We start from the raw sequence: 14,302 nt of genomic DNA, 5'->3' as shown, positions 1-14,302 counted from the left end.
TGGTCAGAACCCAAAGTGCGGCTTATAATCAGGTGCGGCTTATATATGGACAAAGAACAAAAAGTTGCTGCTTTAATTTGGAGGACAGGCGTCCAATGAGAAAGGCAGGAGCTTCTCTTTGAAATGGAGGATGTAAACTCCCTCCCTCCAAATTATTATAATTTTGAAATCAAGGGGCTTTCAGGCAAAGATATGGGAGTTAGGAATAACAGTTCTTTACTAGGGAAATTAAAACAGAAATACAGTACTACAGAGAAACAAACTCCAAACCCTGACAAAGTCAGAGTACAACCTGACACTCCGTCAGGCAGGGTGTTGGTAGCAGTCCCATTGAATGGTGGTTGCAGTCCTCTTGCAGTGACAGATGTGATTCAGTTGGAGCAGTGCTTCTGTAGAAAGTGCAGTTTCCCTCCAGAGGTCCAGTGGTGATGTGGAGAAATCCGGTTTTCCTCTGGAGTCCAGTGGAGAAAGGGGCTCCCTTACTGTCCCAAAACCTCTGTTTTTATCTTGGTAAGAAATGTTGGGCCCTTCCCCCTGGCTGGAGCAATTTCCAATGGGATGTAGTAATTTTATCAGTCACACAGTGGGACTCAATGGGCCATTAGCAGAAAATGACTCTCTGGAGGAAGGATGGGTTGTGAAAAGATAAAGAACAATGCCCTGCCTGGTTTCAATGGATGGCCCATTAGCAGAATATCTGATGTTGAGGTAAGGATCACTGCCCCCACCCTCAACAGATGGTGATAGAATAGACACCTTTTATCACACTCTGTATTGTAACGTGCCACTTATAATCAGGTGCGGCTTATGTATGGACAAAGAATGAAAAATTGCCGACACCAAGAAGTGCGGCTTATACTCAGTGCGGCTTATAATCGTGAAATTACTGAAGATGCTCTGCTTTTTGGAAGTAAGATAAACAACACAATTTCTGGAAAAACCTGTTTGTTGTCCCTGTGCTTATGCAGGGACATCACAATTAATTTTCCTCAGTTTACCCTGGCACAGCTCAACCTGTATGTTTTTTATCCAGGTAAAGTTTACTTCATTGACATAAGAAAAAAGCCAAAGGAAATCTCTTTTTTGCTACTTATTACATGTGTTTATTTTGCCTTTCCAAAAGAATAGTCTAATCTATTTTATGTTTTGCTGCTTTCTCATAAAAAAGGTAATACCAATACACTGCAGACATGTTTTTCTGTAATTCAGAATATGGTAAGCTCTCACTATATTTTGGAATATACCAGACCCATTGCACAAGGACAGCAAAAATATATGTATATCACCTGTGAGGGAACTTGATTAAGAAAGAATACAAAGTTTTAACAATTTTAACTCTTCACTAAAAATACCTGAAATTTATACCTAAGGTTTATAGGCTATTGGAGGGGGTTTCTTGGCATCTAATATGTAATTATGTGGAGAAACATCCTGATTTGTTTTAAGATTTCATTCTAAGTGAATTTCAAAGACTGGAAGTAAAGTTGAACCTAAATGATACTTTACATGACTTTTTATTTACTCTCTTGAATTTCTACACGTTTCATTTGGAACTCTACTCAGTGAAGTGATCTAAAAAAAATTTCAAATTTATAATGTCCAGTATAGGCAAACATATTTTTTGATCAGCATGGTTCAAGATACACTACAAGAGCAAAACACAACGCTGATGTTTATCCTATATGTCTGATGCTTAGTCTACTTTTATCTTAGCATTTTCTGGGGGCAAAACAAGAAACCCTGGAAAATTGTGGCACTTCCTGCAATATTTCTCCTTTTAATCTTTTTCATGTGGAAGATAATTTCTCAAATTAAATGAGAAGAGGACACGAACCAAACACATTCATGAACAGTCTGCTAGACTAGAAAAATGGATCCTTCTGTCATCCCCTCTGGCTCCTCTATCTGAGTGACTTGGCTTATTCCCTGGAATCAAGTTAACCCCAACTTCAAAGTGTGTAATATATAGCTCTAAAATACTTCAATTTGAAAATGAATCTAATTCCCTGTATGAAACACAAGAAAAACAAGGCTTAGAAAAGATATGTTGTATTTCAGTAGGCAAGATTAATTTTCATCCAACACCGTTTTATTTTTAAAAGTTATCTTCCTGTAATTGCACACTAGTTTAGAGTTAAGATAGGAGCATCTTAACAATAATGGGCACTTTTTGTAACAGATTATTGCCAAAAGTGCATTCTTTATTCCAGGGAGACACTGTAATAGATACCAGCGCTTTCGTAATGATACAAGCAATCTGTAAGCTATTACAGTTTCTTTTATAGTAACTTAATCTTCATATTGTTTTATACGTCTGGAATTTTAATAGTGGTTTTAATTTATGAAGAGGAGTATATTACATATTACTAGTTACATGGGAGTATGAGCTAAATAACAGACCATTGAATGATATTCTTACAAACAAATATTTTGAACTACTTAAACAGGCATAAGGAATAGAACAAAGAAGTTAAAGAATGCCATACAGATATAATAGCAGCTTTTATGGAATGGGTCCAGAACAATCTAATCTGTATTATGACTGTTTTTAATGCATATATTTTACTTCTAGAGAAAAATGGGAATGCTATTTAAAAGTAAGTATTTTACTTAATATAAATATACTTACCTACTTAATGAATTTAATAATAATATGAATAATAAAATAACATATAAATAATCTATTATGTTAATAATATATATAATAATAACTAATGCAATTTTTTATTGTAAATAAGTATAGATACACATGTAACTTTTTAAAGCTAATGAAAAAAATTCATTAAATACTTACCTATATGTAGAAGGCAAACCCCTATGTACACTCTTAAAGCTAGTACAAAAATGAAGTATTTTTTCCAACTAGTTCTTTGTCATTTTTAATGTGTCTAGAATGAGACACAGTTCTCTTGTAAGAGAAATATTATAACACTTTGCTAAGCAGTGAGTTACAAAGATATGATCAGTGTAGCAATTTAGTGGTTGTAATGCTATTAAAAGTAGGGCTTTCAAATGGTGAGAACCAGTTCACTATTTTGAAAGAAGTGATATTCTACTTTAAACTGTCATTCTGTATTTCTGACTTGCAATTAGATGATATTTCTAAAATGTCATTCCCAGATTCTGTTGTGACTGTCATCATAATAAAATGTGACAGGACAGATATTATATCAATACTTTTTCTATAATTAGCATTAAATTTCTCTCAAGGGTTAAGTACAAAGGTTTTTCACTGAATGGTCTGCAAGCTTTGTGCCTTTAAAATCTTTTAATATAGCCAAGACTGGTGACAACCAGGAGACAGATCTATGAACAAACCCGTTTGGAGAGAATAGTTTTGTGGTGTGTGATATATGTTACGCAAATGAGCTTATTAGGGCTCTCATCTATTTTATTATTGGTGCCCAATTTAATAGAGGCATTTAAAAAACAATATTTCTGCCTGCGTCCTTGAAATGAAGAAGATACATTGATATAATTGAGAGCAAATGATTGCATGTTGTGCCATTTAATCATGTCATTTTTCAATTGCTGTTTTTTGCACTTCACTGCATACTTATAGAATATTTAGCTTCAATATAGATTAAGTCACATAGTATGCAACTGAGTAGATTTGCCATATTAGGTGACATATTCTTTTAACCTTGAAGTCAGCAAAAGCACACAGGTTTGGCAGTATTTTTCTAAACAATGACAAGTAATCATTCATTTTCTATCTCTGTTATTTGTTTTTTTTTTTTATTTTAAGGAATTACTCTCCTATTAATTTTTTTTTTTAATTGTTGATTTTCTTTTTCATTCAGTACCAAAAATTCTTCTTTTCACCTTCTGTTGTGCATGAATGCATTACCCTGAGAAGTTCCAACTGGCATTGTCATTTCACAGACAACACTGAAAACTACATTTTACCCAACTTTGCAAACATTTCCTCTTTTCCTGTTTTTCTGTTTCTTGTTTCTTTTTATCGATGCATTATTTCTGTTAGTTGTGATATTTAAAAGTTTTCTATTTTCACTTTTAAAAACGGAAATGCTGCTCTAGCCAAAAATCAGGCATAAAAAGGCAAATAAAGGTGCAATCAGAAGTGTAGCATTCCCTCCCTCACATACCCACATCTTGTAACAAGGAGGAAGAATAAGCCTTTAACAGACCAAGGTTAGACAGACACTTCTTAGATCTGGTCATTTATCTGTAGCTGAACTTCTTTGTGCTCCTATAAGCAACCTGTATTGCCCATGCATGTACAGAAGCCCAGAAATAGCACTTATCTCGGTATACCTTGGCACTTCTTCTGGACCTGAAAGCACAAAGAATAACCATCTGTTTAAGTTACTGTTTGTCCTTGTCCAACTATTTTCAAAATTCTGGCCTCCTCTACATGAACATTGAGTCCAGTTGTAGAGTAAAAACAAGAAACTTCAGATCCCATAAAAATGAATTCTCCAAACCATATGTAATAAATGAGGCTATCAAAACAGCTCAATAATCTCTGTGGTGAATGTGTGGATTATGTCGATTTAAGGCAACTCAACTGATTTTGCAATCACTTTAAAACTACTTTTAAGCACAATTAGCACCACTGAATTGATCAAAACTCTTAAATAATTAACATAAAAACATGGTCAAGATTCTTGATATAACATGTTTCAGTGGCCAAATTATCTTACGTGTTGTGTGAGAGACCTAACTTCCCATACAGGTCTTTCAGTCATGCAGAGCAAGAGGTGCAGCACAATTCAGGCGCTGATATGCTGCAGGAAAGCTGAGGGGTGGAGACTGACTGGGGCTTGAAGAGTTATAACATTCTTCAACTTCCCACCTTTCTTGCCTGTCATATGCTCTGGCCCTGTCTAAAGCTGCTGACATGTTTCTGGTCATATGCCATTCACTTAGGAGACACACAGCTAAGCCAAGTACCTTCTGTTCAGACCATGGCCACTTCCATCCCCATAGATGGTGCCATTAGCCCTTGGCTTGGAAGGAGTGTTTGATGTCATTTGACTCAGCAGGGGCTTTTCCAGATGATTTAAGTCATGGTATTAGCAAGCTGTGAAAGTAGTTTCAGCTAGCCCTTTTTAGCTGTGCAGGTGATAACTTCAAAGCACTGAAAATAGGAGTAGGCAGGGGGACGTAAAACCTTCCAAGATTCTAGCAGCATGGACAGGAATCCTCAGTATGGGAAGCCATGACCATAAAAACATTCTAATGACTAACACCTCAATGTTATCAAGGTATCTGTTGTGAAGCAAATTACTCAGACACAGTCAAGTTCATACACAGCATCTGCACTTACTGTGTATACTCAGCCTGCAGCAAAAAAGTCAAATACATTTATTTGTCTCACCACAAATGGCTTAAGCGAATATGTTTCTCCCACATTTGCAAAGTTTTGGGTTGTGTTTATGTTTGCCACAGCTCAATGAACACGTGATAATATGAGGGGACAAAGTTGAAAGTGTCTGATCTCTTAATCTACACTTCAACAAATCTTCACACAGAAAACTAAGCGAGCCTAAGTGATGCATCTCCACGTACAGTTAGATCACATCCTAATTTTCTGAACCTTCAAGAGCCCAGTAGCTTACTATAGCAGCTGTAAACCACAAGGCCCAAGGCTCTATAGAGATACTCATCATATTTCCTTCTTTAAATTAATTTACTTTTATCAAACATGAGTTACAGCATCTACATACACAATGTAAAATGTGTCTTGCAAATAATTAAACTAACTGTCATCCTGGACGCACACTTTGCATGTGCAATTTCTGTATTGACAGGTTTCTATACAAGAATGCTGTTTTAACAATAGCAAAACCTGGATGGATATACACCACCACAGTGCATATATCATGTCAGGGGATATAGACTATTATTGTGCCCCTTTAGGACACTGAATACAAGACCCTAATACTGCTTAAATTCATTATTGCAAGTGCTATTATATAGGGCTTAAAGATGTCTTTACATGATTAAGTTCTCTGGGTTTTAAAGTATTGTTTCTGTAGCCAACTATTTCAATACACTGTTAGATACAAGCGCTTCATTCTTCTCCCGTTTAATATTAACCATAATATCATGTAATAAAATTGAAACAAAAGTGCCATAGGCCTAATTGTACTGTCACAGCCATGTAAATCAGAAATAGCTTCAGTAAAGCTACTGTTATTATGCTGGTGTAAAATTGATATAAATTAGAAATGACTTGGATGCTCTAGCTCTGCTTTCAGATAACACAATGTAAAGGCCTCACTTAAAGTCCCCTATAATGGCTTATGAATGCAATTCTCCATACCTCATCATATTAAAAGGCATTGTATCAGGAAAGACCAATATTTATAAGGGATGACTTAATCAGATTGATCAAGGTAAATTAATGTTATGGGGCCAGATTCTGATCTATATTGACTTCTATGAAGTTAATGCAGACCTACATAAATTTGGGTGTGATCGGTATGTAATTCACCATCACTTCCAAAAAATCTCAATTGCCTAGCTGTTATAAAATGTAAAGTAAGAACCGTGACTTTAGGCTTTTTGGTCTGGTTTGGTCGGGTGGTATTTTTCTTGATCTGACATTAAGCTAATGAACAGCATCAGAAAGGACATGTACCAGACATGGTGGTTACATCAAGAACTATGAAGGAAACTATTAATGAACTCTAGGAAAATAAATTAGGGCAAGATCAGGAAACGTAAGTGAAAATGCAGCTCTGGTATAAATTGAATAATAAAATTCCTGGTCATATTTTGCCATAAATAGTGGTTTGGGAATTTGTCATTCACCTTATTTAAAATTCAGACATATTAAAGGTACAGGGTTCTCTCATTACAGAAGTAATAGAATTCTAGCTATTATAGAGTTAGGGTAATTTAAATAGCTATAGAATGCATTATATCAATAAGTGGAACATCTGTATGAAATGTCCACCTGCTACTATACTACTCAGTGTACTTTCCAATCAAATGTACTTAATCATTTTAAGATGCCTTCTAATGAAGGCTTATCGGGAATAACATTTTGAACACAAATACTTTTAGGCATTAAAACTTCTGCTTTAAATGAGATTGCATTGCCTTGTTTACCCTTGTTGATTAATAAGCAATCTGTTAGGATGGCCCAATTGTGCTAGTGAAAGTAGATTAGTAATTCAGCTATGTTTGTGAGTTTAATCATCATTTCTCTTGAAGGCTTTAAAAGAAATCCCTATCTACTGCATACTATCCCTATGCAAAGAAAAGATACATGTTTTTAGGTGTATATACCAATCTTTTGGTTCAAACTTGCAGCTTATTAATCAAGAACAGCAGCAAAATACTCCTTTGAGTTATGACATTTCTAATTACAAATTTCAATTTTTAAAGAAACAGTGACACAAAAGTCTGGAACTGGAATTCACTTTCTATAGAATGTTTTTGTTTAGCTAATACAATTAAGAAAGGTGATCCTGGTTTTTTATAGTTAATGCTTCTGAACAGCTTTGAGAGTTGAAGTGGCCTTTTTTGTTTGCTTCTTATTATTAACTGGAAGTTTAGATGCAAACACCATGTCTTCAACAAAGATGATAGTTCAGATTTTCTCATGGGGTCATGCACTTTCATCTATGATGTCCCACAGAGGGAACCAGATGTTGGCAAGCTACAATTTAAATTATCTGGAAAGCTCCCATGTGTAGAGCACAGTTAAATTCAGGAGTAGCGCAGCTCTATGATAATTATTGAATACTTGAGCCGTGCAATGTTATAAAAATAAAGGATCTCAGAACCTGGGCTGAAGCAGTCATCCTCACATGCATTTCTGCCTTTTGGTACCCCAGCTTCATAAATATTATTATTGAAATTTGTTATGAGTTAAAAAAATCCTGGTTTGATATTTAGTGACAGTAGAGCATAATCATGGATAAAACCATGCTTGGAAACACCTCATACCATTGACTGCTTCAGGTGGCAGACCTCGCTCTAGGTCTGGCATGTAGGATGCATTATTTATTCTGTTGCTCAACAAGATTCTCAGTACAGTTTCTTAGGGTTTTGGTGAAGAACCAACATATCCTGGCTCCCATCAAATTTCAATATTGGGGCTTAGCAATTGTCTCCCATCATCCAGTTTAAGTCTGACTTCATTCTCAGTAGCACTGGAATCAGTAGATGAAATAAATACACTGAATTACTCCTTTTCAGGGATGATACATTATCACCGTTTTCCTACATTTACTTGAATATGGAGCTACCTTGAAAATATTTTGATAACAAAAAACATCTGTAAACAATTTTATTCTGAATTTTCTCCTTCTTAATATTTCTCCTGTGACAGGGCACATGCGACACACAATTTCTATTGTTTTTTCTAAAACTATATATATTCTTATTGCATGACTACAATTTTTCCCTCTTATTTTTCTGTAGAATTTCTGAGACTGATTACTGTCAGGTAACTCATTTCAGATGTGTCCCAGTTGAATGAAAAAGAAAGGAAGAATAAATGAGTCTACACCATAAAACTTTCAGCATTATTGAGACAGTTAGCTATGTATGGCATTTGTTTGAAGAAGACTGAATGTAGTGTTAGTCTGTCTGTGCTATTAAGGTTAAGACTGTATTTATCTGAAAATAAAACACTAGGCTTTGACACAAGTACATGAATTTATGGAAGACCTGAAAAAAAATACTGAAAGACAGAGATTGGGCACCACTAAATATCAGATAATAATTAATGTTTCCGTTTGTGAAGTGCTGACATCTGCTGTTTGTCTATCCTTCAGTCTCTGTGCTCCGAGATCAAGCAGAGGCGCCGTGGGGTAGCCTCTGTGCTGCGATTATGCCAGCACCTCCTGGATGATCAGGAAACCTGCAACCTAAATGCAGATCACCAGTCCATGCAGTTGATAATCGTAAACCTTGAGAGGAGGTGGGAAGCCATTGTCATGCAAGCTGTCCACTGGCAAACCAGGCTGCAGAAGCGATCAGAAAAAGACTCGGTGAGTGATGCTTGCTTTAAAAAGGTCTCTTGGGATTTCATTCTTCACAAGAAACACTTTTTCAGCACAAGAAAATGTATCCATCTCGGAGTGTTTTTTTCTGACTGAGATGCCATTCCTAGTCTTTACTGTCTGCAAGTGAATCTTCAGTTTTTCATGCAGCATTGTATGGACATCATTGTTTAATAATATAAACTCACATATACATGTTGTATTTGCTGAATATTTAATCTCATTGTATCTGATCCCACCCAGTAAAAAACCAAATCTTCTCCTGATGCTAAGTTGCTCAATACCTAACAGAACTGGGCCCAGAGACATATTTCACTGATTGTAAGTATGTTTTAGAAAAATAATTTCCTGTGTAACAAGACTGGTTTTAATTAGCATCGCAGCAGTAGATGTGTATTTCACATAGAATGCCATGGGTATGTGATTAATCTACAATCCTCTGTTATTTGAATATAAGTAAAATGTAATAATTTGCTTTTATCTCAGGGAAATGATTCCTAAGAGGCAAAATAGCACTCTGCTTAAACCATCCATTAAGTGCCATGAATTAGATTGGTTTTCTACAGCATAAAACTATATTACAAAGCAGGGGGAATAAAATAATCCCTACTGTAACACCATTGACTGTAACGGATGAATTGGCTCAGCATGTTTTGTGCAACTATCACACTGCTAAAGTCTGTATACTGCAGCGACATTGACAACAATGATTATCCTATGTAGTTCATATACTGAAGAGTCTTGATGAGATTTGAGAAAAAGTGATATAATTTTTTGGTTTATATCAAGCAAAGTAAAGGAAAAAAAAATTGACAATTCTTATCAATTATCTGACTAACCGTGAAATACTACTTTTGAATTATTTTTTGAAAAGTTCCTTTACGAAGTAACAGAAGCTATAATTTTCTGATTCAGCTATGGTCCTACAGTATCAAGATACATAAGGCATTGTTTAGAAAGACTAGCGGTTCCTGAGTGAAAATGCTATTAGTCTAAACAGCCCAAGAAATGGTGAGTTAGTGAGAAGGATGCTGTGGATGAGTGAACTGGTGAAGGTATTAATAATGTTATTTGCCTGCCTTTTTCAAAATTTATAACATAGGATTACTTCTTCACCAGTTTGGTTTATTGGTTCTTTTGCTTTAGGTATTGACATAGAAATGGGACTTGATGAAGGAAGAGGTTTGAACACATGGTTAGGACAAGTCAAAAAGGGCTCTGTATGAGGCAGCATGGAAAGAACTCATCTCTGAAAAGCAGATGGATGTAGTGTCACCGTTGGTTTTATCAGCTTAGGATTAATCAACTGGCAACGTAAAAAGTGAAGATAATTCAGATTGTGAGAAAATGTTACAGATATTTCAGCGGAATTAAAGGAAAAAACAGAATTAGTGAGTATCCAGAAAGATGGTTTATGGAAATTGCAGGTAGGAGTTTTAAACAATACATTATGATTGAATTGAGAGGAAAGTCTAGAAATAAAAGAAGACAAATGCCATCTCAACAGCTGCAGAGAGTTTTCATGGTAATGAGTCTGGGAGATCAAGAAATGAGAACGGAAGTAAAAGAATTCATCAATGAAACAGGCTGGGCAAGTGAATGGGTGAGAAGATAAATATGAATCTGAGGAATAGAAAAGATTGATAAAGAAAGAAAATACAGTAGCAGAGATTTTTAATTCTCTTGAGAAATGCTGGCTATGTTTTTGTGATAGTTGCATCTTAGGAATATTTTCAGTCATATTACTAATGTGTGCAGCAATAGCTCGAATAAATTTGGTTAGTGCTACACAAAATGTGTAATGATCTGACCAGCAGTAGGAAGAACAGTTGAACTTTGGAGCTCCAGAAAGAAGAATGTGCAGTATTTAGGCAACAACCTAACCAAAAAACAGCTCTCAGAATCCTGATTTTTTTTTTGTTAGAGGGTGAGTATTGTTGGGTCTTTAACAGCCCAAGAGGGAGTGAACTGGATTCCAACTGTGTTATCTTAAAGGTAAAGTACCACAAATCACCAGTTATTTTGTTTCTTTTAGCAAATGCATATCTCCTATTTGACTTGGAAGGGAAAGAAGTTGCATTTGTGAGATATTTTAGAGAGTGCTGACAGAGGTCCAAGTTACTATAATGAACATATATTATTTCTCTTCTGTGTGTGGGCAGTTGTTGTATGGAAGCAGTTACTTTAAATAAACTGTTATGAGTTAATTAGAGCTTGGAGCTGCCCTTGCAGAAGGAGTGAAGTCTTGTGTTTCTCTTTGGGATTGCAATTGATCAGGAGTTGAGGCATGGTGAGGATATAAGTACAAAATCTCGCTTGATATCTAGAGGCTTGGTACTTCCCAAGGTACCTGCTACTTTGTTCCCACTTTACCTGAGTTATTCTGGAGTTATTTGCTGGGCTGAGCTGACTTTCACTGGCTGAGGGATATATCATTCTTTCTGCTGAGAAATAGCAGCCATTTAGAGATATCATCACGCCCATCTAATTTTCACTGTGGGCTGTTTTGTTTTGGAGCCTCCCACCTTAGGCTGCTTTATAATAACGCTTCTTTTATTAAGTATATCAGTATCTACAAATTTCTCTTGATGATAAAACTATCCATATACTTAACATTTAAATATGCTCCAGCCACTGCAGGATTCATGTTTCTTTGACTTTCCTTGCCTGAGTTGGCATGTTCTAACCTTCCTTTTCACTCAGTTCCTGTGCAGTCATTTCTTGGGTAGGTACCAGAACCATTTCTTCTACTACCGTATCGCTCTGTATTTGATGGTGTGCCAGTCTTGGCATACAAACTGTATCCCTTGGTAACAAGTCTGTCTTTGTGGTTTCCCACAAAATACTGCAATTTATGAAAACAAATGGGATGTTTTTATAGCCTCATGGCATCTGACTCATTCATGGCATCTGACTTGGTGACAGTAAATAAGATACCCCAGATGATTGTATAGCCTCAGTGCGAGAGTCACTTTCATCTTCTACCGTTTTCTAATTGTGTACTAGGATCTTCCTTTGTCCTCTTTCTGCCCCTTTTTACATTCAGTCACTTATCTGGGCCACTTAAAACATTACAAAGGTACACTGGAATTAACCACAGAAAACTTTCATGTTTCTTTTGAATTGTCTTAATTTATGGTCTTCTGCAGGTTTTAATTTTGCTTGCCTTTTGCAATAGTGGGCATCATAAGTTTACAAATAACAAGTTATTAACGTGTATTTTGTGCACCTTCTGCACAAAGGTGCTGTCCTTCTCATAAACAAAAAGTTCTATCTAGAATGTGAAATTATCAAAAAGAATCACTCCAGAAAGATTAGATTCAGTAGGTTAATCTAACTATACAGAATGAGGTATTCATAAAATGAAAAAACCTCAGAAAACTGGAAGCAGTCCTAATTCGTTTTAGCAAAAGAGGTTTTTATCTCCCCCATCTGTTTGTTTTGGTGTTTTTGTTGGTTTTTGTTTGGTTTGTTTGTTTGTTTGTTTGTTTTGTTTTTTTAATAGTAAATTCTTTTCATCCAGATTTATCATTCCATATTTTGCTGATATAATGTTATATATCACCTTAATTTAAACTTCAGGATTACACAGATGCCTTATAGCTTCTCTAACAAGACCCTGCTAGCAATCAACTTAAAGGAAAAAGGAGACTGCCTGGCAATTGCAATAGCAACAATCTTCATTTAACTAAACTCAAAATTGCCATCTAAAATTCCTGCTCAACAGCTGGAGAAGCTTTAACACACTATGCAGTTTCCTTTAGAAGGTACAGTCTACTTGAAAGACTGAAAAATTAAAACATTGTTATGAGACAGACTCAGTCATAGTTGTGCCCAGCAATTAAATCAAAGTCCAAAATGTATGTTGTTTTCTGACATTTTTTTATAAAATGTTTTAGCTCAGCCAGTGGTATACCCAATGCAAATTATGTATTTAACATCAATGGATTTTTCTGGCTGCTAAAGACGATTCCAATTTGTATATGTCTTGCCCAGATCAGGTATGTTTCTGTATAAAAAGCTACAATGAGATGACCATGGAAATTCACTTTTTTGGGATGGGGAGAGAGAGAAAAAAAATGTGGTTTACAATGGATTTTACTTTAGCCATAATTCAATATTGCTGCCTTTTTGATGAGTGAAGAAGCTTCTTTTTCTCCAGAATGCTCATTCATTAAATGAGAAACATACCTGTTTTATGAAGCAGACAATTTCTTTTCTTATTCAACAGAGAGAGCTAATTATTGTAGGGACAGTATTACTCATGCATTTAAAATGGAGATGTTGAGCTAAGGCAGTTTGGCCCTAATTCTCACATTGTCCTGAAAATGTCTGAAATATTCATTTGTCTGATCAACAAGTTCACTACTATACCTCATGAAAAAAAAGTTATTTCTCTTCTTCCTCTGAGTCATCTTATATGTACATTACACTGAAAGTCCAGCAGAACCGTCATCTGTATTGGCTTGAAAGTATGCTGTACATCCAGCCACATAATTGAAAATAATAAGGCCACAATAAATGGGATGGCCTTGGGGTATAACACCCAAGGGATTCAATTGGTGTCGCTTTGTATCAATGTCCATGCATCATGGTAATTGAGGTAACATAACCAATTACCACATTTTAATTAGAGTTGTAAGGACTTGGGAAAATCTGCAGTGGTGAGACAGCTCACTTGAAAAAAAAAAAAAGAAAAAGGAAAAAAAAGGCACTTTTTTCCACAAGCTTGTTTCTTAGGAGTTAAAGAAACTGCTTAAGCAGCTATTCAGGATTTTTACCTGACAACTTCCTGGTTTCCTTCTTTAAAATGCATTTGGAAAAACAAATTGTTAAGGTATATTATATTGCTTCTGATTTGGTATCTTTCTTCTTTTACTCTATCTTTCTGTTTCTGTGATGCTTTCTGGGAAAGAAAACAGTTTCTCATAATGTTAGGCATGGTGTCTCCACTTCTCTGTATTTACTTCACTGATGCAATTTTTTCAACCCATAGAATGACACATATAATCTTCAAAAATACACACAAACCCCCTTGTTTCAGGAGTAAAAAACCGAATCTGTCATTGTTCAGTTATTTGCTAGATAGCTTCACTAAACAAAACCTGGTTTCTAAAAGTTTCTGATTTCATCACAAACCATCATTTTGCAAGGTGAGTCCTAGCTAAAAATCTTGCATAAAATGTAGAAGTTCATCAGGAATGTATAGCACAGCAAAGTACTGAGAGATTATTAACTTAATTGGATGAGAAGGGCACATTACATATTGTAAGGTGCTGAACACACATTACATGATCTAAAACAAAATGATCTAC

At 35.5% G+C, this 14,302-nt stretch overlaps 1 protein-coding gene across 4 annotated transcripts in view; it reads left to right on the top strand.

The window, feature by feature from the left end:
- Positions 1–14,302, top strand: part of AKAP6 (A-kinase anchoring protein 6) — a 265,979-nt gene that overhangs the window by 229,097 nt on the left and 22,580 nt on the right. For all 4 annotated transcript variants that reach the window (XM_033061959.2, XM_033061958.2, XM_033061956.2 and 1 more), the window contains exon 12: positions 8,760–8,975. In XM_033061959.2, coding sequence (XP_032917850.1) covers positions 8,760–8,975 — 216 coding nt within the window. The remainder of the gene's footprint in view (positions 1–8,759; positions 8,976–14,302) is intronic.

Source organism: Catharus ustulatus, chromosome 6 (genome assembly GCF_009819885.2).
Source record: "Catharus ustulatus isolate bCatUst1 chromosome 6, bCatUst1.pri.v2, whole genome shotgun sequence".
Taxonomy (NCBI): Eukaryota; Metazoa; Chordata; class Aves; order Passeriformes; family Turdidae; genus Catharus; species Catharus ustulatus.
The sequence above is the reverse complement of the archived record's forward strand: the minus strand, read 5'-3'. Positions and strand labels throughout refer to the sequence as shown.